Below are 26,265 nucleotides of genomic sequence, written 5' to 3'. Positions count from 1 at the left end.
AGATTGCCCCAGTGGTACCATCTTTGCTGAAATTGTTCCAAGTTAAACTTTGGACAGATGTTTCCATGGATCCACAGGACACCTGGTAGGAGACTGCATTTCGAGAGCTTGCGCGACACTGACAAGAAAAGTCAAGTGGATGTTTCTGCTCACCCTGCCGTCTTCCAAATCACATTCTCCCCAGCCTCAAAACGTAGCAGCTCAACAGAAACAGAGACCAACGGTACCAAAAGCACTGGTGCATGACAACAAGGTAATAGCATTTGTCAGCAAGTCATTGTGCAGCCTCACAGTGGGTTCTTACACAAGACAAGACCAAGGCTTTTTATAGTCACTGAGCCTAAAGATCAAAAGTTTGTGAAAAGATTTGTAGCTCGGGTGCTCGTTGTTGTGGTTGTGTTCGCCGAGCTGGGAATTTGTGTTGCAGACGTTTCGTCCCTAGTCTAGGTGACATCCTCAGTGCTTGGGGGCCTCCTGTGAAGCGCTTCTGTGATCTTCCCTCTGGAGGAAAGCACTGAGGATGTCCCCTAGACAGGGGACGAAACATCTGCAACACAAATTCCCAGCTCGGCGAACACAACCACAACAATGAGCCTAAAGATGCTCACAGCTGTTCATCAAGCAACTTCAAAACTTTATTACTGGAGGAGGTTATGGGAGAGCAGGAGAGGGAGGGAAAGAGAGACTGGGACAAAGTAGATTGAAAGAACAGAGGAATTAAAGTCTGAAACAAAAACAGAGGGATGAGGTGCCAGTAATTACATCAAAACTCTCTGGAGGAAGCTACAATTTAAACTGTTTTTTTGCCAAAAATAAAAAGATGCTGTTGGTTTATAATCTTTTCTTGAGCTGAGTGCAAGTAAGGACTTTCGGTTTCAGTTCAAAACTCATTTATTAGATATGAAACAAGGGTCTGCAAAGGCATTACGGTTGTAGACAGCACGGTGGCCATAATGTCATTCACACCACTGCTGGCTCCACCCCTGGACATAATCAAGTCCCTTCCCCACGTGACAATGGAAATCCCCAATGTATCTTTCACCCTGAAATACTCGAGGTGAAGTTTCAAAGTCCTGAGTCATTGCAAAGTATATTTGCCACTGAAAAATAAAAAAAGGAACAGAATTCTAAAAAGCTCAGCCAAAGACTGGCCACAGCTCAACTGCAAGATCTACATGTGCACAAGTAAGTATAGAAGTAAAGGACTTGCAGTTACATAGCAACTTTCACAAACACCAGAAATCTCAAAATGCTTTACAGCCAATTACAAACTCTATTTTTTTTGAAGAGTACTCACAGTTTTAAAAAAGGGCAGCCAATTTGAGCACAGGAAGCTCCCACAAACAGCAACCTGATAATGACTGGATTACTTGATTGTGCTACGGAGGAATAAATATTTCTTGGAACTCTGCATAGAACTCATTGTACTCCTTCAACAGTGCCCTGGGATCTTTCATATCCACCTATCTCCTCAGGGAAAAGACAGCATATTTGACGGTACAGCACTGCAGTGGAGCATTGGCCTCGAGGTTTGTGCTTAACCTTGAATGTGAGATGTAAACCTAGGGCCTTCTGAATCAGGGATACGGCTGCTACCTACTAAGCCATGAGGGTATATTCTTGGTAGCATAATGAAATCTCCAACAGAGAAAGATTATTTCCCCTTTCATCACCATGGCATTTAATGGGTAAAGTAAGCTGACGGGAATAGAAACTTTGAGTCAAGCAAGAGTGTGAAAGAACATTCATTAATATAGCACCTTTCACAACCTCAGGATGCACCAAAGCACTTTACAGCCAGTGAAAGCACTTATGAAACAAACAGTCCCTGCTTTAAATGTCGAAAACACAGCTATCTCCTACAAACAGCAATGCAGTCATGACCAGATAACCTAGGAGAAAGCGAGGACTGAGGATTCTGGAGATCAGAGTCAAAAGAGTGTGGTGCTCAAGAAGCACGGCCAGTCAGGCAGCATCCGAGGAGCAGGAGAGTCGGCGTTTCCAGCACAAGCTCTTCATGCTCAAAAAGCTCCTCATTCCTGGTGAAGAGCTCATGCTTGAAACGTTGACTCTCCTGCACCTCGGATGACCAGATAGCCTGCTGAGCGAAGTTAATGGGGAAGGTATTAAATTTGCCCATGGCTCTCTTTCTGCTCCTTGTTCTTCTTTAAAAATAGATCCATAGGAATTTCGTACGTCCACCCAAGGAGGAAGGCCGGACACTGGCCCAATGGGTCATCTGAACATCAGCACCTTGAACAGCTCCCTCAGCGCAGCACAGTGCTGGAGTCGGAGCTTTGATTTTGCACTCCGAGTGGGACATGAGCCCACAACCTTCGGATTCAGAGTGTCACCGACTGAAAGATAGCTGCCGCCTCCAAGATTATCAGGTGAACCAGCTGTGCACCCAAAATAACAACTGACAAATGGAAATGTAAAAGCTAAAAGCAGGTTGGAAGAGCACACAGTTGGAGGTTCAGCCTTTGGCGTACATACCAGGGGCTATCACAAGGATGGATAAGATCACTGGCACTCTCCCTCACCTCAAGTTACTTCCTAAAGCAGCTAGTTCAGCCAAGGCCCATAATGCACCAGTCTCTCTGCAACTACACCAGGAGGGTCACATCTCGTCCCAGAGGCCAAGTCCCACAATGCACCAGTCTCTCTCTGCAGCTACACCAGGGGTCAGATCTCGTCCCAGACGCTTTAGTACGTAATCCAGGCCAAGACGTCAATGCGGCAGTGTCAGAGATGCTAACTTTCAGGCAAGGTATTAAAGCAAGGCCCCTACCTGCCTCCCACAACTGCTCTCCTGGGCACGTCTCCCTGGGGTCCAGGCTGGTGTCAATCCCTCGACCATCAGACCTGATCAATTTATCCTTAGGATTGTCTGTGGGATTGTACGGTGTGTAAATGGGTTGCTGGAGTGGGAACTGAACCTGCAACCTATAGCGGTGTGTCAGAGGCCTGTACCTAACCACATTGCAGTGCTTTGGCAGCCATTTTAAAGTGGATCCCAGCCTACAATACACACAATAGTGTCACCACCTCATCGTGGATGGCTCTGTGCTGTTTCTCATTACTCTGGCGATATCGCACTGACCTAATGTCGACACCAGGGGATTAACCAATGCCAATTCCTCAGTGCCAACTTCATCATTGTTTAAGCAATGGAACCCACTCCCTTAAAAACCACCCTCAGCGAGGATCCCGATTATAGAGAGTGGCGTGCAGAATGTACAAGGACACACAAGGTAGAAGTCGCCATTGTCCCAGACGGCTACTCTCTCATGAGGGTGGTTTGAACCGGAGGGTCTCAGGCAGACGGGGGGGGCAAGTTGAGGGCAGGACCTTCATTCAACCTCGACCGGTGGTGGCAATTGAACCTACACTGTTGGCATCACTTGGCACTGCATGCCAGGTGCCCAACTGAAGTAACAAACCCCTCTCTTGGGACAGCATACCCTGGGCATCATGCAAGTAAGACAGTGGCTCACACCAGTGTTTGAAAGAAGAGTTGATTAGATTAGATTAGATTCCCTACGTCATGGAAACAGTGCCTTCTGCCCAACAAGCCCACACTGACCCTCCGAAGAGGAGCCCACCCAGACTCATTTTCCCTCCATTTCCCTCTGACTAATGCACCTAACACTACGGGTAATTTAGCTTGGCCAATTCACCCTGACCTGCACATCCTTGGACTGTGGGAGGAAACCGGAGCAAACCCGCGCAGACACGGAAAACATGCAAACTCCACACAAACGTTTGCCCCAGGCCGGAATCGGACCCGGGTCCCCTGGCGCTGTGGGGCAGCCGGGCTAACCACTGAGCCACCGTGCCACCTCAAGGCAGCAGGGATCTGGTGTCGGGGGAGAACGGGACTTACCACCGTGAAGTTCTCAGGACCACATTCCTCCATCCGGTACCGACAGTCCTTCAGCATGTCCTCCAACTGATGACTCGTCCGGTTGAACAACTCGTACATGCTGTAGGGGGCACCGCCATTCCTGACGGGGGGCGCCAGCTGGAATCCCGGATCCATGCCCTTGGTGTAGCCCATCAACGAGCCGGCCAAAGCCAAGTCCATGGATGTGATCTTGGAGCGCCGGAAGCGGTTGAAGTTGCAGAGGGTCACCGCCGGGAAGTACAGGAAGGGGCTGTCCATCTCGTCGAGAGCCGTGATGTGATGGTACTCCAGATAATACATGACCCGGTCCGTCACCTGGTACAGAAAGATGGCGAGGGAAGACAGGAACGCGCAGCCCCACAAGACTTGCCGGACACCACAACCTTCTTTCACAAAGATGTGGCCCATCCCATGCAGGTTGGAATTGGCAGCAAACTCAGCCAGGCTGACCCCAGTGGACTGGTGGTCTTCCGCATGGCTGTCCTCCTCAGAAAACTGATCAAACCTCTCCTCCCTTCTCCTCTCCTCTGCTTTCTCATCGTCGGCAGCGAAAGAAATTGTGCAAAAGATCTGGACTGGCATTCTGAATCCGACAGGAAGCTGCTGTTGTAGATTCCAAAATTTGTTTTTTTAAGAAAAAGTAGCAGTTCGTTTGCACAAATTTTTTAAAAAAAACGTTCTTCTTTCAAAATAAAGTGCAGATCTGAGGTAGAAAAATAGCTAAACTGACACAATACAATTCAAAAGGTAGAAAAAAAAGCATACATTCCATGCTGCAGAAAGTTAAGAAGGCAATGGATAGGAGCTCAAGCTGTCTCTGTTGTACAATAAGTGCCAGTCAGCTCCACTGAAGAAGTGCCGTGTGTGATCACATTGCCAGGCTGATGAGCAGACTCGGCCTGCTCAATAATTTATCAGGAGCCCGTCCCAACTAATGACAGGGAGGACTTTTGTCAGTGGTTCTGGGGCTGCTGCCTGATCACTGAGTCCTGATCCACCAGCCGATTGCAAGCACAGAAACTCTCATGACAACCTAGACCTCTGACGCACACTCTCTCTTTCTAAACAAGCACTGTGAGGCACTTCTTATCTTCCAGCTATTAGCAGCGAGAGAGAAAAAAAAGCAGCAGAGCAGGACGTGTTAAGAGAGAGAGAGAGAGAGAGCAAAAGCGAGTCTCTCATCGTTGTTCCCACTCTTCTCTGCCTCGCTCAAAATAGCCTCAGTGAAAGAGTTCAATCTTTTTAATGAGTCAAAATTTGAACAGTGATGGATCAGCCTCTCACTGCAATTGAGATTTATTGTCCTGCAATTGACTAATTTGACGGCCTTTTCACTGGTGGGTGGGGGGGACAGTGGGTTTTGAGTAATGAGCGCCCAAGTGCCAAGATCAAGCATATTAAAGAAACTTTATTGAAAGCAGCAGCTCAACCGAGTGTTAGCAACAATTGAAGTGCCGCATTTGATTTATACGGAGCTGTCAGCATCAATTACAAACTCACACACGCCAGGGGAGGCTCAGCCCGCAACACGGGAGTTCCAATCCAAAACCTGCTCCAAACGGAAAGTTCAGCCCAGAGTTTCCAACAACATTTAAACAGCCACAAAAGCAGCACCTTCCTCACCTACACAGCAGGCATGCAGCTGCTCTACCAACACCGCCACCCCCACATCCCCCCCCCCCCCCCCCCCCAAACCCCGGATCGCACAGCTTAACCCTGAACAGGCCGAATGTCTCGTCCTCAAGCAGAAATCGTGGCTGCATTGAAATGGCGCCACCTGTGGGACAGCCTGCGGATCGGCCATTGCGCTCAGGAGCCACGATGGACTTCGGAGTTATTTCAGAACCTGGAGAGGAAGCAAGTGGATTGCGGAGTTGAGAGGGGGTTGGCTTATGAGGGGAGACTGAGTAGACTGGGACTATGTTCATTGGAATTCATAAGACTGAGGGGGGGGAATCTTATAGAAACATATAAAATTATGAAGGGAATAGATAAGATAGAGATAGCGAGGATGTTTCCACTGGTGGGTGAAACTAGGACAAGAGGGTGTAACCTCAAGGTTAGAGGGAGCAGATTGAGGACTGAATTGAGAAGGAACTTCTACACCCAGAGGGTTGTGAGTCTATGGAATTCCTTGCCCAGTGAAGTAGTTGACGCTACTTCAGTAAATGACTTTTTTAAAATAAGCTGAGGCTACGATAAGATCAGCCATGATCTTGGTGAATGGTGGAGCGGGCTCAAAGGGCTGGATGGCCTACTCCTGCTCCTTATTCTTATGTTCTTATGTCATCCTTGATCCTGACAGATTGCAAACAACGTGCTTTGGAAATATAGAATACAGCAGTAGGCCATTCGGCCCGACGAGCCTCTTTCCCCAGTCAACCTGATCCTGGCTGATCATTCAACTGTTCCCACTTTCTCCCCAACACCCTTTGATCCCTGCAGCCCTAAGAACTATAGCTAATTCCTTCTTGGTAACCTTCAAGGGGAGGAGATTCACTAGGTTGATTCCGGAGTTGATTCCGAGTTGCCTGATGAGGAGAGATCGTGTAGACTGGGATTATATGCATTGGAATTGAGAAGAATGAAGGGGGGGGGAATCTCATAGAGACAGATCAAATGATGAAGGGAATAGATCCGATCAAAGCAGGTAGGTTGTTCCCATTGGTGGGGCATACCGTCAAAATAAAGGGGAGCAGGTTTAGGACTGAGTTAGGGAGGAACTTCTTCACCCAAAGGGTTGTGAGTCTGTGGAATTCCCTGCGCAGTGAAGCTGTTGAGGCGACCTCACTGAACGGTTTTCAGATGAAGATAGATTTGTGAACAGGGAAGGAGTTAAGGGTTACAGTGAAAGGGTGGGTAAGTTGAACTGACCATGATCTTAGTGAATGGTGGAGGGGGCTGGTGGGGGTCAGATGGCTTACTCCTGCTCCTGTAATGGTTAGGCCTCAACCTGTTTCCTGTGGCAAAGAATTTCACAGGCTCGCCACTCTCTGGGCAAAAAAAACATTCGCCTCATCTCAGTCCTAAATGACCTTTACCCTTAGCTGGTGACCCCCGGTTCAGGATTCCCTGGCCAACGGTAACATCCTCCCTGCATTTACTCTTCCTATTATAATACAACCAGAAATATTGACTCGATTTCTCTTCCCACAGATGACACTGTTAATTGTTTTGAGATTCCCACCCACCTTGCCCTCAGTTCCTGCATGGCTGCTGGTTCCGACAGGACTGACCTGCAGGAAAACTCGGAACTTTTGACAGGGAAGCGAGAAAGGGATAGAAAATGTGGAAATATAGACACATGATCTTAAAGAAATAGGTGCTTCTTCCTTACTGGAGCAGTCAACCAGACTATGTTGCAAAGAAGGGGGTGACACTAGCGTCCAACAGTGCACTGTTAAGTGCAAGAAGGGTCATCTTCTGATTTAATGAATGGTTTCATGTGGAATTTACAGGAGAGAAACAGGCCATTTGGCCCAATTGGTCCAGGACAGCGCTTATGTCCCACATGAGATCCTTCCAACTCAAGTGACCATAACCTCCCACAACAAGGGCGGCACAGTGGCTCAGTGGTTAGCACTGCTGCCTCAGGGTCCCAGGTTCGATTCCAGCCTCGGGTGACTGTCTGTGTGGAGTTTGCACATTCTCCCCGTGTCTGCGTGAGTTTCCTCCGGGTGCTCCGGTTTCCTCCCACAGTCCAAAGATGTGCAGGTCAGGTGAATTGGCCATGTTAAATTGCCCATAGTGCATTAGTCAGAGGGGAAATGGGTCTGGGTGGGTTAATCTTCGGAGGGTCGGTGTGGACTGGTTGGGCCGAAGGGCCTGTTTCCATACTGTATGGAATCTAATCTAAAAAAAACAGCTTTCAGGATCATGAATCTATGTTACACTTTCTCCACATTCAGTTTCATGCTCTCTTGCTGAGTCCCACGTCCCACTGCCCGCTGCCCAACATAATCAGGTATCTGCTCAGCTGTCACTGATGTCAATGATCGGCAGTCAAAATATAAAAAAGGTCACAGCTTGAAAACACATTGCAGTTGTTGGAAGTTGGAACAAAGATAGAAATGGCAACAGGTCAGGGAGACAGAGAGTTAGGATCGATGGCCTGTACTCAGAACTCTCATGAAAAGGTCACTGAACCCGAAACGTTAACTCTGTGTTTTTCTCTCTGCAGATGCTGCCAGACCTGCTGAGTTTCTCCAGTCACTTCTGTTTTCCTTTCTGATGGAAAGGTCACTGAACCCAAAACATTAACTCTGTTTCTCTCTCTCTCTCTCTCTCTCTCTCTCCACAGATGCTGCTGAGTTTCTCCAGCAATTCCTGTTTACAATTTGACATAGTCTCCTATTCCGTTCTCCCTCACGTACTTACCTGGCATCTCTTTAAATACTACTCGCATTAACTATTCCCTGTGGTAGCAAATTCTATATTCCCACCACTCTCCGAGTAAAGAGGTTTCTTCTGAACTGAATGCTAATTTAATAGTGGTTAATTTAAGCCGATGCTAATTCATTTTGGTGGTCAATGGTTTGTTCTCTCTCAAGAGCAGAAAGCTGCCTCTATGTTTGCCCTGACAAATCCCTTGATAACTTTAGAGACCTCTTTTGCATCATCCTCTGAGCCTTGTCCATCCTAAAGGATCTTGCCGGGTATGGAAGGTTTGAATTATAAGGACAGATTAGATTAGATTAGATTCCCTACGGTGTGGAAACAGGCCCTTCGGCCCAACCAGTCCATACCGACCCTCTGAAGAGTAACCCACCCAGATCCATTTCCTTCCGATGAATGCACCTAACACTACGGGCAATTTAGCATGGTCAAATCACCTAATTTGCACATCGTTGGACAAGCTGGGACTTTTTTTCACTGGAGTGCAGGAGGTTGAGAGGCACCTTTATAGAGATTTATAAAATCATGAGGGGTATAAACCGAGTTATTGCCAGTTGTCATTTTCCTAGGATGGGAGATATCAAGACTTGGGAGCACATTTTTAAGATGAGAGGAGAGAGATTTTGCAAAAGACATGAGGGGCAATTTTTTTACACAGCAGGTGGTTCATGTGTGGAACGAATTTCCTGAGGAAGTGGTGGATGTGGATACATCTACAATGTTAAAAAGACATTTGGATAAGGACATGAAGAGGAAAGGTTTGGAGGGATATGGGCCAGGAGCAGGCAGGTGGGACTAGTTTAGTTTGGGGATTATGGTCAGCATGGACTGGTTGGGCCAAAGGGTCTGTTTCTGTGTTGTATGACTCTAAAGTGCCAGCCTATTTGGTCTTCCCTGACATAACCTTCTCAGTTCCAAGATCATGAATTTACAGTACACCTTCTCCACATTCAGTTTAATGTTCTCATGGTGAGTCCCACGGCCCACTGCCCAACACAATCAGGTATCTGCTCAGCTGTCAGTGAAGCCAATGATTGGCAGTCAAAATAAAGGCGGTCACAGCTTGAAAATGGCGCGAGCTAAACAGGACACAACTGTAAACAGAGAGAAAAGGGACAGTGAACATGAGTGAATTTGACCTCTGTGTCACTCCGAGTATAAGAACATAAGAACTAGGAGCAGGAGGAGGCTCTTCAGCCCCTTGCAACTACGCCCCCATTCAACAGGATCATGGCTGATCTACCTTAACACCACCTTCCTGCCTTATCTCGATATCACTCAGTTTCCTCAGTGGCTAAAACCTCTGAGTCTTAAATGTATTTAACGATGGAGCAGCAGTGATCCTCTGGGCACGAGAATTCCAAAGACTCACAACCCTCCGCAAAGACTCCTCTCTTTCGGTCCCTAATCACGAGGTCGTGACCCCTGTGTTCTAGATAGTCCAGGCAGCAGGAGCAACTTGCTTTGTCAAGGACCACCTCCACCTCCCCCCTCCTACCCCGCACCTCCCCCCCCCCACTTCCCGAAGGACATCGTGCAACTCAGTGAGGTCACTTGGAAAGCTCAATAACATGTCAAACCATGGGGGCTCAGTGGTTAGCACTGCTGCCTCACAGCGCCAGGGACCTGGTTTGATTCCAGCCTCAGGTGACTGTCTGTGTGACAGTGTCTGGTTTCCTCCTACAGTCCAAAGATGAGCAGGTTAGGATGAATTGGCCATGCTAAGTTGCCCATAGTGTCCAGGGATGTGTAGGTTAGGTGCATTTGACAGGGTGGGTTACTTTTTGGAGGGTCAGTGTGGATTTGTTGGGGTCGAAGGGCCTGTTTCTACACTGTGGGGATTCTATGAAGTCGAACTGAACCGAAAGAGGACTTGCATTTGTGTAGCGCCTGCCATGACTGTCGGCTGCCTCCAAAAGCACTTCACGGGCGATGAAGCACTTTAACGCTGTTGTGACGTAGGAAGCACAGCTGTCAATTCACACTCCCACAGGTGCGGGCTAATCCGGTTCTTTGGAAGTTGACTGAGAGGTCAAACATCATCACAGAGAAAAATGCCCCTATTCTTCTTTGCCACGCACCAGAGCGCGTGGAGAGGGCCTTGGGTTGATGTGTCAACTAAAAGGCAGCACCTCCCTCAGTACTGCGCTGGAGTCTCAGCCTGGAGCAGGGCTTGAATCCATTAGAATGCCCCAAACAGTGCCCCCTCCTGGATTGGAGAACACACGCAGACGTCAAGTCAACTTTGTCCTCCTGAAGTCAAAACAGTCCAGATAGACGTGGCCACCAGAAAGATGGATAATTGGACCCAGTGAGAGTCGACACTTCCAGCACAGGAATGGGACAGCAAATTGGAAAAAGAACAGCGGAAGAGAAGTGAAAAGAGATGACACGGTATTTAATCAAATTCCCTTGTTTCCTTTCTCTGAACAGCAGATAAATTGGCCCACATTAAGTAAATCCACAAGGACAAAGTAAACAAGATAACATTTGATAGATGACTGATGTTAACAAAGTTCTGGGCTCTGCTGCACAGGAGATGTAGATCAGCAGAAAAAGGCAAGTGATCAGGACTTTTGGAATGGAAAATTGGGGGTGGGAAGTTCAAAGGAGGGACGTGGCTTCCTCTGTCCAGGGTGAAGCAACATAAGCAGATTTGGAGCATTAACCCTGGCAGGATATTGGGGTATCTGATTTCTTGTTCGATTCGGTGTTTTCAGGTAACCTGAGACAGCTATTGTTAACAGACGATATGATGAATCATGGAAAAACAAGAACAGGACTGCGCAATCAATGCTGCGCAAAACTCATGGCAGAACACTGATGAAAAGTTGCAATGCTTCTTCACAGTTTGAGGGTAACTTGTCTGGTTTGGCCATCCAGTGTTGCCCGGCAACGAAAAGGGCCGCTGACTCTTCGAGTCAAGGCCTCACACTTTGAGGCCCACAAAGTCGGCATATTTCTTCATTGTTGAGGCTTTCATGCTGTTCAAATCGACATCCTACCTTCTCAAGGACAATTCGGGATGGGGAAAAGGTCCTGGCCTTGCCAGCAATGGTCATCCCCCACAAAGGGCAAAGAACAGAGTCACAGAGATAGAGTCAGACAGCACGGAAACAGACCCTTTGGTCCAACTTGTCCATGCCGACCAGATATCCCTAACCTAATCTAGTCCCATTTGCCAGCACTTGGCCCATATCCCTCCAAAACCTTCCTATTCATATACTCATCCAGAAGCCTTTTAAATGTTGTCATTGTACCAGCCTCCACCACTTCCTCTGGCAGCTCATGCCATACACGTACCACCCTCTGTGTGAAAACGTTGCCCCTTAGGTCCCTTTCCCATCTCACCTTAAACCTATGCCCTCGAGTTTTGGAATATTTTATGATTGTCACTTCAACCCACTTCAACCCCATCATCCTCAACCCTCACCATCCTCACCATCCTCACCCCCTCATCCCCCTTCCGCCTCACCATCCCCACCCCCTCATCCCCCCTTCCCCCTCACCATACCCACACCCTCATCCCCTCTAACCATCCCCACCCTTTATCCACCCCTTCCCCCTCACCATCCCCACCCCCTCATCCCCCCTTCCCCCTCACTATCCCCACCCCCTCATCCCCCCTTCCCACTCCCCATCCCCACCCCCTCATCCCCTTCCCCCTCACCATCCCCACCCCCTCACCCCCCTTACCCCTCACCACCCTCACCCCCTCATCCCCCCTTCCCCATCACCATCCTTACCCCCACATCCCCCTTCCCCCTCACCATCCCCACCCCCCACCCCCCCTTACCCCTCACCATCCCCACCCCCTCACCCCCCTTACCCCTCACCCCCTCATCCCCCCTTCCCCATCACCATCCTTACCCCCACATCCCCCTTCCCCCTCACCATCCCCACCCCCTCACCCCCCTTACCCCTCACCATCCCCACCCCCTCACCCCCCTTACCCCTCACCACCCTCACCCCCTCATCCCCCCTTCCCCATCACCATCCTTACCCCCACATCCCCCTTCCCCCTCACCAACCTCACCCCCTCACCATCCCAACCCCTTCATCACCCCCTTCCCCCTCGCCATCCTCACCCCCTCACCATCCCAACCCCCTCATCAACCCCTTCCCCCTCACCATCCTCACCCCCTCACCATCCCCACCCCTTCATCACCCCCTTCCCCCTCGCCATCCTCACCCCCTCACCATCCCAACCCCCTTCATCACCCCCTTCCCCCTCGCCATCCTCACCCCCTCACCATCCCCACCCCCTCATCACCCCCTTCCCCCTCACCATTCCCACACCCTCATCCCCCCTCACCATTCCCACCCCCTTCCCCCTCACCATCCCCACCCCCTCATCACCCCCTTCCCCCTCACCATCCCCACCCCCTCATCCCCCCTTCCCCCTCACCATACCCACACCCTCATCCCCTCTAACCATCTCCACCCCTTCATCCACCCCTTCACCATTCCCACCCCCTCATTCCCCCTCACAATCCCCACCCCCTCATCGCCCCCTTCCCCCTCACCATTCCCACCCCTCCATCCCCCTTCCCCCTTCCCCCTCACCATCCCCACTCCCTCATCACCCTCTTCCCCCCTCATCATCCCCACCCCCTCATCACCCCCTCACCATCCCCGTCCCCACCCCCTCATCCCTTCCTCATCATCCCCACCCCCTCATCACCCCCTCACCATCCCCACACCATCATCACCCCCTTCCCCCTCATCACCCCCTTCCCCCTCATCACCCCCTTCCCCCTCACCATCCCCACCCCCTCATCACCCCCTTCCCCCTCATCATCCCCACCCCCTCATCACCCCCTTCCCCCTCACCATCCCCACCCCCTCAACCACCCCTCCCCCTCACCATCCCCGCCCTCTCACCATCCCCGCCCTCTCACCATCCCCGCCCCTTCATCCCCCCCCCCCCCCCCCCCCCCCCCCCCCCCCCCCCCCCCCCCCCCCCCCCCCCCCCCCCCCCCCCTCCCCCCCCCCCCCCCCCCCCCCCCCCCCCCCCCCCCCCCCCCCCCCCCCCCCTCACCATCCCCGCCCCTTCATCCCCCCTTCCCCCTCACCATTCCCACCCCCTCATCCCCCCTCACCATCCCCGCCCCTTCATCCCCCCTTCCCCCTCACCATTCCCACCCCCTCATCCCCCCTCACCATCCCCGCCCCTTCATCCCCCCTTCCCCCTCACCATCCCCACCCCCTCATCATCCCCTTCCCCCTCACCATCCCCACCCCCTCATCCCCCCTCACCATTCCCACCCCCTCATCCCCCCTCACCATCCCCGCCCCTTCATCCCCCCTTCCCCCTCACCATTCCCAACCCCTCATCCCCCCTCACCATCCCCACCCCCTCATCACCCCCTTCCCCCTCACCATCCCCACCCCCTCATCCCCCCTCACCATCCCCACCCCCTCATCACCCCCTTCCCCCTCACCATCCCCACCCCCTCATCGCCCCCTTCTCCCTCACCATTTCCACCCCCTCATCCCCCCTCACCACCCCCACCCCTCATCCCCCCTTCCCCCTCACCATCCCCACACCCTCATCGCCCCCTCACCATCCCCACACCCTCATCGCCCCCTCACCATCCCCACACCCTCATCGCCCCCTCACCATCCCCACACCCTCATCGCCCCCTCACCATCCCCACCCCCTCATCGCCCCCTCACCATCCCCACCCCCTCATCGCCCCTTTCCCTTCACAGTCCCCACCCCCTCATCGCCCCTCACAGTCCCCACACCCTCATCGCCCCCTCACAATCCCCACCCCCTCATCACTCCCTTTCCCCCCTGTCCTCACCCCCATCAACCCCTTTCCCCTTACCACCCCCACCCCCTCATCTTTCCCTCCCCAACCCCCCTCCATGTCCTCACCCCCCCATCGCCCCATCCTCACTCACCATCCCCACCCCCTCATCAACCCCTTCCCCCTCACCATTCCCACCCCCTCGTCTCTCCTTTCCCCTCACTATCCTCACCCCCTCACCATCCCCACCCCCTCATCAACCCCTTCCCCCTCACCATCCCGACCCTTTCATTCACCCCTCCCCCTCACCATCCCCACCCCCTCATCACCCCCTTCCCCCTCACCATACCCACCCCCTCATCCCCCCCTCACCATCCCCACACCATCATCACCCCTTCACCATCCCCATCCCCTCACCCCCCCTCACCAACCCCACCCCATTATCCCCTCATCATCATCCCCACCCCCTCATTGCCCCCTCACCATCCCCAAACCCTCATTGCTCATCGCCCCCTTTCCCTTCACAGTCCCCACCCCCTCATCACCCCCTCACCATCCCCACACCCTCATCGCCCCTCACAATCCCCACCCCCTCATTGCCCCCTCACCATCCCTACCCCCTCATTGCCCCCTCACCATCCCCACCCCCTCATCGCCCCCTCACCATCCCCACCCCCTCATCGCCCCTTTCCCTTCACAGTCCCCACCCCCTCATCGCCCCCTCACAATCCCCACCCCCTCATCACTCCCTTTCCCCCCTGTCCTCACCCCCATCAACCCCTTCCCCCTTACCACCCCCACCCCCTCATCTTTCCCTCCCCCACCCCCCCTCCCTGTCCTCACTCCCCCATCGCCTCATCCTCGCTCACCATCCTCACCCCCTCATCAGCCCAGGAAAAAGATCTTGTTTTTTCACAACACCCTTCCCCTAGCAGGGAGACCGGAATTGAATGCAGTATTCCAAAAGTGATCTGAGTATTGTCCTAGTTTGGTCCAAAGCATGGAGTTGATGCAGTCCTCGATCAGACTGGAGAAAGTGAACAAATAATGGAACAGGATCGATGAGCTCACTGCGGGTATTCTGTTTGCTAAATACACCCTCATAAAGTCGTGATGTGGGGAGTTGAATTGGAATGGGCAAAGTTCAAAATCACACAACACCAGGCTATTGTCTGACAGGTTCATTTGGAAGCACTAGCTTTCCGAGCGCTGCTGCTTCTGCAGGTAGCTGTCCCCACCCCTATCCTGGCCCCCACTCAGAGTGACACGTTCTGGCCCCCTGGCTTGTCAGAGGGTGACCCTAATCCAGGCTGTGGTACCTGTCAAATCGGGAAAGGTAATATCAGTGGGATGAATCGATGCCCTCTGTGTGCCACCCATATGACCACCCATGGTTCCCTCAGGATTTGGAAGAGCTCGGATTCCTCGCTTGAGCTACTAGTCAGGTCATGACCATGTGCAGCTTTGGAACGTACTGATGCTGAGAACACAACTTCATTAACCAGCCTCAGTTAACAAGGAATCGGACATGCTGTTCGGTTCAGGACGCTTGTTAGGAGCTCACCCGCTTAGCTTTCTCGCACAGGAAAATTGACAAAAAAAGAGTCCACCATCAATTTTTTTCTGTCATATGAACCTGTCAAATTGATGAACCGTACTTCTTTTCAGCTGACTGCAATGATTGAATGAAATTTTAAAAAAACATAAAATATTCCATGGTTTGCTTTACAAGAATATAATGTAGAGCAAGGGCTTCACAAAAGGAAGCTGAATGCTTCATCAATGCCCCTTCATCATCTGCTCTGATAAATGGCTGGCTTCTCACCCAGCAAGGAGCATCAGCCTTCATATTCATTCTCTGGCATCAGCCCATGTCGACATTTCGGTCAAGAACACACCACAGCACCTCTATTCCGTCCACAAAGACTCTCCCCAACTTTTACAGACGTACCACAGAAATCATCCCATCAGGATGTCACACAGCTTGGTACGGCAACTGCTCTGCCCAGGGCTGTAACAAACTACAGAGAGTTGTGAACACAGCCCAGTCCATCACCCAAACCAACCTTCCATCCATTGGCTCCATCTACACTTCCCACTGCCTCGGGAAGGCAGCAACATCTTCAAAGACTTCTTCCCCCCTGAGTAGACAGGCAGGAGGCTGGAAGAACACAGCAAGCCAGGCAGCAGCAGGAGGTGGAGATGTCAATGTTTCAGGTTAACCTTTCTTCAGGACCAGCCGAGGTTGTACTCTTTTCCAGCCGCTGCTGGTGGGCAGAAGGTAAAAGTTTGAACAGTCGATGAATAGCCAGGGGTATTCGATTAGCTTCCCTACCTAGTGTGAAAACAGGCCCTGCGGCCCAACCAGTCCACACCGACCCTCTGAAGGGCAACCCACCCAGACCCATTTCCTTCTGATTAATTCACCTAACCCGATGGGTAATTTAGCATGGCCGATTTACCTGACCTGCACAACTTTGGGCTGTAGGAGGAAACCCACGCAGAGGGAATGTGCAAACTCCACACAGACAGTCGCCTGAGGCTGGAATCGAACCTGGGTCCCTGGTGCTGTGAGGCAGCAGTGCTAACCACTGAGCCACCCTGCCACCCCTTTAGTAAAGCCGATAGGCCATGGGCACCCGCTGCAGGATAATGCCTCCATGAGTTACTTGTCGCTAAAATGGGCCAGTTGGCATATTAACCAGCAGGCATGGCCCTGGTCCATGGGGCAGTCAGTCTGCCCACTGTCTTGTGGTATGCAAGGTACCCATCGGGCAGCCAGCTTGGTTGCCAGGGAGTGTAGGCACCCAAACCCCATTCACCCACTGCAGCCTCACCCAGCGTGTCTCAGATTGGGCTCTGGCTGCCACTTCAGGTTTGATCTCCTGCTTGGCTGCCTTTTACCCTCCCACCAGCTGAAACTGTGCCCACTTGCTGGGCAAAAGGTTCAGGCATTTCATTGTCCCCAAAGGCTTCCAATTGGGTGGCTGCTTCTGTCAGGTTGCTGTAACCCCAGCTGTGCAGCAGTGATTTATTGGGCAGAGAGGTTGTGAATTAGGTTATACGGTGTAATAACTGATAGAAGAGACAGATTGCTTCATAATAAAACACTATCGAGAGTCTCACAGCCAATCTCTTTAAATCTCCACACAACAAAGCTGCCCTCCCTTACTGTGTCTAGCCCTCAGTGCTTCCCAGCATTTGACAACGAACCTCTGCTTTCTCAGTCAATTCTCCAGTCCATACCTCTCATTGCACGTTTGTTTTAAACCACGTGTGATGTTGCAAGTCTGTCCTTTTCACACTCTCTCCTCCTGCTCTGAGTTGCTTTGACATGTCTCCCAAAGTACACGACCAATCGCACCCACACGATTCAGGAAAGCTGACTAAAAAAAAAACCGAAAGGACTGCGGGTGCTGTAAATCAGAAACAAACGCAGAAATGGCTGGAAAAGCTCAGCAGGTCTGGCAGCATCCGTGAAGAGAGAAATCAGAGTTAACCCTGAACAGGGTCGCCCGACCCATAGCGTTAGCTCTGATTTCTCGCTTCACGGATGCTGCCAGACCTGCTGAGCTTTTCCAGCCATTTCTGCTTAAAGCGAAGTCACATGACATCGCAAAGCCTGAGGCCTCCTCACTTCCAATGCCTTATTTGCCACAACTGGGATTTCCAACATTATTTGAGTTGCTCTTTTCTAATGTTACCCTGTGGAGGAAAAGCTGCATAGGATGGAATGGAGCCCAAATACCGAGAAAGAGGTTGGCCAATGAGGAAGTAGAAAGTATTAGTAATGAGTTCACCTCAAACTCTGGGGGTGTACCACTTTAAGAGAGCAGCAATCTAGCCTGGGAAAATGCTCCTCGTTGATTGGATGCACTAGCAGAGAATTAAGGGCGTACGCTTGGCTCAGCATACGCACCTCTGGATTACAGGAAAAGTTCCAATCAAAGACTTGAGCCGATAAGCTAGGCTGACACTCCTCTGCTGTACTGAGGGAGTGCTGTGCAATTGGAGGCACTGTTATAGAGTCATGGACATGTACAGCACAGAAACAGACCCTTTGGTCCAACCCGTCCATGCTGACCAGACATCCGAACCTAATCTAGTCCCATTCGCCAGCACTTGGCCCATATCCCTCTAAACCCTTCCTATTCATATACCCATCCAGATGCCTTTTAAATCTTGTAATTATACCCACCTCCACCACTTCCTCTGGCAGCTCATTCCACACACGCACCACCCTCTGTGTGAAAACGTTGCCCCTCAGATCCCTTTTATATCTTTCCCCTCTCACCCTAAACCTATGCCCTCTAGTTCTGGACTCCCCCACCCGAGGGGGGAAAAACCTTGGCTATTTACCCTATCCATGCCCCTCATGATTTTATAAACCTCTATAAGGTCACCCCTCAGCCTCCGATGCTCCAGGGAAAACAGCCTGTTCAGCCTCTCCCTGTAGCTCAAACCCTCCAACCCTGGCAACATCCTTGTAAATCTTTTCTGAACCCTTTCAAGTTTTACAACATCTTTCCTGTAGCAGGGAGACCAAAGCTGAATGTTGTATTCCAAAAGTGACCGAGTCAATATCCTGTACAGCCGCAACATGACCTCCCAACACCTGTACTCAATCCTCTGACCAATAGCCTTTCGATAGGTTGACAAATAAAAGCCACATTTTCTCTTTCAGGTGAACATAAAATATCACAGGACACGATTTCAATGGAGAGCAAAGCTCAAAACATTAACTCAGTTTCTCTCTCTCTCCTCAGATACAACCAGACCTGCTGAGTTTCTCCAGTCTTCTCTGTGTCTGTCTGAGATTTCCAGTATCTGCAGGGTTTTGCTTTGATTTGAAACTCAGGTCACACTCTGGGCTGTGGTGGACCTGTGTAGTGTTAGACATTGCACATTGTGTCTAGAGTGGTGCTGGAAAAACACAGCAGGCCAGGCAGCATCCGAGGAGCAGGAGAATCGACGTTTCAGGCATAAGCCCTTCAACAGGAAAGAAATAAGCCCTTCTTCTTCCTGAAGAAGGGCTTATGCCCAAAACGTTGATTCTCCTGCTCCTCGGATGCTGCCTGGCCTACTGTGTTTTTCCAGCACCACTCTAGACTCTGGTTTCCAGCATCTGCAGTCCTCACTTTCTCCTAATCGCACATTGTGTCTCAATGTCTTAATTCAAAATGTTTTAATCGTACGTTTTGTCTTTTCATATGTTCCCTTGCCACTACAATTCAGACAAATCTGCTACCAGCCCGTACACACCGAAAATGAAGCCTAACAATTCACTTACTTATTTCAGAATGGAATGGTTTGAGCAATTTCTTAATCATGCAGAAGGAGTACTTGGTGTCTATTTATTATTGTCACAACTTCATTTGGTCCCATTGGTTTGGACCTCATCCCAGTGCAGCAGCCTCCTGGCTGCGCAAACACAGACAGGGTGCTAACTTGGCCAAACAGCAAGGGATGCTGGGTACGTTGGCAACGTAAAGCTCTGAAGCCACAAAGCCCACAGCAGCCAGGTGCTAATGACATTAGCATCATGTACAAAGGCCACAGTTATCCTGGACGGACATGCCCCCAACAATTTATCTGCTCAATAAAGGACAGCCTGGTCCACAAAGAAACCATAAGACATAGGAGACATAGGCGGCACGGTGGCACAGTGGTTAGCACTGCTGCCTCACAGCGCCAGAGATCCGGGTTCAATTCCCGCCTCAGGCGACTCTCTGTGTGGAGTTTGCATGTTCTCCCCGTGTCTGCGTGGGTTTCCTCTGGGTGCTCCGGTTTCCTCCCACACTCCAAAGATGTGCTGGTCAGGTGAATTGGCCATGCTAAATTGCCTGTAGTGTTAGGTAGGGGTAGATGTAGGGGTAGGGGTATGGGTGGGTTGCGCTTCGGCGGGGCGGTGTGGACTTGTTGGGCCGAAGGGCCTGTTTCCACACTGTAAGTAAACTAACGCCATTCAGCCCATTGAGTCTGCTCTGCGATTCAATCATGGCTGATAGGTTTCTCAACCCTATTCTCCTGCTTTCTCCCCATAACCCTTGATCCCTTTGATACTCAAGAACCTATCTATCTCAGTCTTAAATATACTCAATGACCTGAACTTCCGTGGCAATGAATTCCCCAGATTCCCCAATCTCTGAGTGAAGAAGTTTCTCCTTATCTCCATTCTAAAAGGTCTTCCCTTTACTCTGAGGCTCTGCCTTCAGGTCCTCATCTCTTCCTACCAATCTTCCCAACATCCACTCTGTCTTATGGTACCTGTAGTGATTTGACCACTTCAGTATTTGTGGGGACACCTGGGCAAACACATTTGGAACACTCTGGTCAGAGTGGTTGAAATTGTTTTAAGGAGAGACGCCAACATGGAAAAGCCCCAGAAGGTGCATTCTTAATGCAAGCAAGCGAGTGGGAAATTCAGTAGCGACGCTTCAAGGTAGGCAGGAAGAGTCGGAGAGTCTGCTGATCAGCAGAAGGCAAGAGCAAGCCACTGCAGCAGTCTCTGGCCAGCGTGACCATGGAGCAGAAGCTGTGGTCACTGAAATGACTCTACAGACATCGGTGTCCCGTCACCCTTTATTTACACCCACCCAGCTCCCTCACAGCCAAAGTGAACCGAACCTGTGACCCTCCTGTCAGCCGGGACTCCCTGATTGGACCTGATTAACAGCCCCGACTCATATTCTCTGGTGTCCACTGGGCTGATCTCATTACAATCACTCCAGTCAGCACCGTTGTCTTTGGTTCTGGTACCTAGACAGAAAGGCCCAAGGTAAGTCATTATTCCTGCTAATGCGTAGGTGATATAATTGATGACTCAAACAGCCTTAGGCCATAGAAACATCAGAAGGGTTAGAATTTGAAGTGGTGGACACAGATTCAAGACTCACTTTCGAAAAGGAAGGAGATAACTACTTCAAGGAGCAGAACAAAAATAAAAACCACTGGGAGATGGGGAAAGGAAAGTAGACTGGGACTCACTCTTGGAAAGAGCCAGGGCAGACCAGATGGGCCGAGTGGCTGTAATATTTACGAATCCATGATGTCAGCCTGTTTGAACAATGCGCCGATGCCAGGGAAAGGTCCCAGAGATCACAGCACAGCCAGTAATGTCAGCGATGGCTTCACGTCAATGCCAAAGCTCTCCTGAGACGTTGGCACTGTTTCCCTCACTGACTAGGCCCCAGGCCTCCATTACAACCAACGGTGGGCTCACTGACTCAAAGCCAGTGACAATCATCGCAGCTTCACATTGTTCTGCTGAGGACAAGCACCTGGGGAAGCGATGGCCTTGCAGTATTATCACTGGGCTGCTCACCCAAAAGAGCCAGATAATGTTGTAAGGGCCTGTGTTTGAATCCCACCTGGGCAGGTGTGGAATTTGAATTCAATAAAAAATCTAGAATCTAATGATAAACAGGAGTCTTTCGAGGAAGGGAACTGCTGGTCTGGCCTATATGTGACTCCAGACCCACAGCAATGTGATTGACTCCCAGTGCTCTCTGGGGTAGGCAATAAATGCTGGCCTAGCCAGTGATTCCCTTGGGCAATTCTTTTAAAAAATGGAACAGGCAGCCATCGCAAGCAGGGCAACATCCCTGCTGGATGTTACAAGATAAATGCTATCTTGTTTGTAACTCTTCCTCATCAGATCGTATTGATTTGACAGAGCAGTTACAGTGTCACCTCCATTGGAGACGTTACAGTGAAGGGAATCGAGAACAGGGGAGCAGGAGAGTCTCAGAATATAGGAGCTCTCAGTTAGGACTGAGATGGGGGAAGAACGTCTCCGCTCAAAGGGCTGTGAGTCTGGGGAGTTCTCTGCCCCAAAGGGATGTTGAATAAATTAGACAGAGGAATCAAGGGATTAGCAGTGTGGATGGGAAAGTCAAGTCAAGTCAGAAGACCAGCCATGGTCATATTGAATGTAGACAGGCAGGAGGCTGGAAGAACCCAGCCAGCCAGGCAGCATCAGGAGGTGGGGAAGTCGATGTTTTGGGTGGAGCTCTCCTTCAGGACTGAAGAGGGGTTAATACCCGAAACGTCAACTTCTCCACCTCCCGATGCTGCCTGGCTGGCTGTGTTCTTCAAGCCTCCTGCCTGTCTACCTTGGATTCCAGGGCATCTGCAGGTTACTTTTTTGTCTCTAACCAACCATGGTCGTATTGAATGGCGGAGTTTCACAACATCTTTCCGATAGCAAGGAGACCAGAATTGCACGCAATATTCCAATAGTGGCCTAACCAATGTCCTGTACAGCCTCAACATGACCTCCCAACTCCTGTACTCAATACTCTGACCAATAAAGGAAAGCATACCAAACGCCTTCTTCACTCTCCTATCTACCTGTGACTCCACTTTCAAGGAGCTATGAACATGCACTCCAAGGTCTCTTTGTTCAGCAACACTCCCTAGGACCTTACCATTAAGTGTATAAGTCCTGCTAAGATTTGCTTTCCCAAAATGCAGCACCTCGCATTTATCTGAATTAAACTCCATCTGCCACTTCTCAGCCCATTGGCCCATCTGATCAAGATCCCGTGTGCCGGCTGTTTCTCGGTGTTAGCTCCTCCTTGGCTAACGGGCATTCCCCTGGGACGGGCACAAGCACTGGGAGTTGGCACTCTCAACATCTGCCCTCTGACCTTCCCACCAACTGCCGTTTCTGTGCAGGTCAGAGAAGGGGGGCCTCAGAGCGTACCGTTCGGCACAAACTCCCCATCTGCCCGTTGGCAGCCAAAAGGCAGCCACAGAAGTGGGAGGCCAGTTCCTATCGGGTGCCAATGATTGGAGCATTCGGAAGAAATCAAATGCAGGGGGTCCCTCACCATGCCTCCAGTCAGCGCCTCCGAATCTGATAACGCCAGGGCTTTGAATCAAGTACCTGCTCTGGGAATACACTGTGCGAATAATCTTCTGAGCGCGTAAACAAATCGAAATCAAAGTTACTCAAGTAAAGTCAAACTGGGCCAACATCACTTCTATTTCCCCTGTAGTAAAGCAAAATGCTTCATTTTTTTTCAACAAGACCAGGACTGTTACAAAAATTGTAGCTAACCGTGTTATGGGATTTAATTCATTAGAATTGCTTTTGACGTCTCTGTATTAGGCAAAGCAGCCTGGGGTGAGTACTCCTTTGAAATATGGCTGCTGTTATTTTATGAATTCATAATAAGAATTTATCAGGATCAAATCAAAACTTAATTGGATAAGTGACATTTACACCACGCTTTATAGATCTGGCTGCTATTTTTAGCTGTTTTGATTTAACTACAGGTGTCAGTGCTGTCTCCTGTACATTTTATCCACAGGATGCAGCAACACACATGAATCTTCAGAACACCTTCGAAATAATATCACATTCCTGTTAATTATGTTCTTAGCCATGATAAATACCAGAGCGACGCAAACATTTTCTGGTCCTCATGAGCTGTGCTATACATCAAGTGTTTAATGGAAGTCTCTTGCCGGCAGGATTTCAGACATGTTCAAAATTTGCCCCTTATCCTTTAATTGCCTTGCTTTCGCTGTTCTATTTGGGTCATTGCAGTCTGTGGTTTTCATTCCATGGTTTTCCGCTCAGAATGCAGAAGGATTACTGTCCATGCTCATTATATAGAATCCCTAATGCATGGAAACAGGCCCTCAGGCCCAACCCAGACCCATTCCCCGACATTTCCCCCTGACTCATGCACCTAATCCACACACCCCTGAACACCATGGGCAATTTCAGCACGGCCAATTCACCTGGCCTGCACATCTTTGGACTGTGGGAGGAAACCCACGCAGACGCGGGGAGAATGTGCAAACTCCACACAGACAGTTGCCTGAGGCGGGAATTGAACCTGGGACCCTGGCGCTGTGAGGCAGCACTGCTAACCACTGAGCCACCTTGCCACCCAAAGAGTTGGCCGTCCGAGTCACCAATGGTGGCACGCCAGTAGGCACAGATGCCAATCCCAGACAAATGTTCAGGAGGAGATGTGGTGGTAATGGCTTTGGACCAGCAGAATGTAATAAATCTGGAATTTAAATCTCAACTTCCCTGGCATCTGACACTTTTTTTTGTCTCTTCGAAAATCTGTCTGGTTCACTGATGCCCTTGAGGGAAGGGAATCTGCCGTCCGTACCCAGTCTGGCCTACTTGTGACTCCAGACCCTGCAGCAACGTGCCTGATTCTTAACCACCCTCCGAAATGACTGAGCAAGTCGCTCAGTTGAAGGGGCACTTAGGGACGGGGGACTATTGCTCATCTGGTGCTCATGTAGCATGAACAAAATGTTTCAAAACGTCAACATGGTGGCTCTGTGAGGATTGGGGCATGGGCTAACCATCCAGGGGGCAAAGGGATATCGGAAGGAGGAAGTCCGAAGGTGTGGTGAGGGAAAAGCTTGGGCCCCATTAAGAGCGGAATCGAGAGTGTGGTGCTGGAAAAGCACAGCCGGTCAGGCAACATCCAAGGAGCAGGAAAGTCGATGTTTCAGGCATAAGCCCCTCATCAGGAATGAGGCTGCCCATCAAGAACAGGTGAGCAACAGTTGTGTGTTATTGAGACAGGGGGGTTGAGAGAGAGACAGAGAGAGAAGAAACAAAGAGAAAGAGAGAAAGAAAGAGAGAGAAAGCAAGAAAGAGAGAAACAGAAAAAGAGAGAGAAATAGATGTACATACACCAACGAACAAATAAATAAATAGATGGGCCTGTGATGAGGTGGGTGGTAGTAATGACACTGTCAGGAGGAGAGAGGGAGATTCGCATGCTCCAGGATTGGAACCAAAGAAATTCCTCGCAAACTTGAAGAAGCAAAAGAAGAATCAGAGAACAAGAGTTGATGATCGACTCCAAATCCGAGGACTTGAATACACATGCCAGGCCGGGAAGACTGTCTTTCGGGTGACATGGCAACCCAGGGCCCTTCCTGCTCTCTCAGTTGTACATCAGAATAGTGCCGCGGGGGTTTTTACGGAGAGTCATTCTTGGCCGCATCACGAAGAACAAGCCATCTGCTCATTATTGCCTTGCTGTTTGTGGGACCGATTGACTGCTGTGTTGACTCCATTGCAAATAGTCCATTGGTTGCAAAGCACCATGGGATGCCCCGAGTCTACTTTCAAAGGAAGCACTTTCAAATCTCTTGACACTGTCACTGCACACTGCCAATGGGGCACTCTTCCCTGGATCTGTCCGTTGGGCATGATTGAGGGCAAGAAATCGCTTCCTGAGTTCTCTCAACCTTTCTCGCCCCTCCTAACACTCTATCCGAGTCCAAAGTTTGCAAGAATTGCTGAAACGTTGAAGAATTGCAATGGTGTAAGACATAAATTTGTGGACCTCGTGTCCATGTGTGTAAGTCACCTGAAACTCCAGAGCTCATCAGTCCACTAACTCACACCTTGTTCTCTCGCTAATTGATTTTCCAGCATCTTAGAACAGGTCCACACTGTTCTTCAGCTGCACACGATAAGGAACGCAGCACTAAAATTCCTGTCTCGTTTCCCTTCTGTCCCTCAAAGAGCTCCACTAATTGGGGCATGTTCCCCTCCTTCCCCGCCTGCAATTTCTCACAATTATCATTCCTTTTCAAACATTACAATTGAAGGTGATGAAACTGTGTCTTTTCACAATTCCCAACGGGTGCTCAGTCATTCAGTCGATTCAAAATTAGGGTCAGTGCATCATTTGGATATCAGGAAAATCGTGGCACATGGGGGTAAGGTGGGAAATGGGGTGGTGGTGGGAAATCATGCGATGTATGTTTTAACCCCACTCCCTCATTCTTATCCTTTCTGAGAAAAGACAAGAACATCCAGCCGATCAAAACTCGTGCTCAGAGCTCAGTGGGACTTTGCTGCATTTTGAATAACAGCTGGGCTCTCCATTTCCCTAACAATCTAAACATTCGTCAATCTCTGTGGTGACAAAAGCCCAAGGCTGACTGATTTCTTGGTGGTCTCTGTGACCTCGGGTCTGCCTTCCCTGCTTTATTCCAATGGAAGCCTGCTCGATTCCTTTCATGATCAAAGTGTTCACCAGAAAGCCATCGCACTAATCGTTTCAAACCAGCTTTCATTTTCTTATATTCTTAATAGAAATAACTCAATCTCCAGTTCCTTCACTTGAAGGAAGACCTCAAGGGCAAGGTGAATATTAATTGCAGCAGGCTTCTCTTTGTCTGCCTTTTCAAAAACATTATTTCTTACGA

The 26,265-nt window shown here is 50.3% G+C and overlaps 1 protein-coding gene across 2 annotated transcripts in view; it reads right to left on the bottom strand.

Moving 5' to 3' along the window:
- Positions 1–26,265, bottom strand: part of asic1b (acid-sensing (proton-gated) ion channel 1b) — an 814,340-nt gene that overhangs the window by 187,784 nt on the left and 600,291 nt on the right. The window contains exon 1 of one of the 2 annotated variants that reach the window (XM_072567038.1): positions 3,887–4,994. The exons of the other annotated variant lie outside the window; for it this stretch is intronic. Coding sequence (XP_072423139.1) covers positions 3,887–4,489 — 603 coding nt within the window. The 5' untranslated portion in view covers positions 4,490–4,994. Of the gene's footprint in view, positions 1–3,886; positions 4,995–26,265 lie in introns of those variants that run through there. 2 annotated transcript variants of the gene reach the window in all.

The sequence above is a fragment of the Chiloscyllium punctatum genome, chromosome X (assembly GCF_047496795.1).
Source record: "Chiloscyllium punctatum isolate Juve2018m chromosome X, sChiPun1.3, whole genome shotgun sequence".
NCBI classification, from domain to species: Eukaryota; Metazoa; Chordata; class Chondrichthyes; order Orectolobiformes; family Hemiscylliidae; genus Chiloscyllium; species Chiloscyllium punctatum.
Note: the sequence above shows the minus strand (reverse complement) of the source record. Positions and strands in the feature narration are given on the sequence as shown.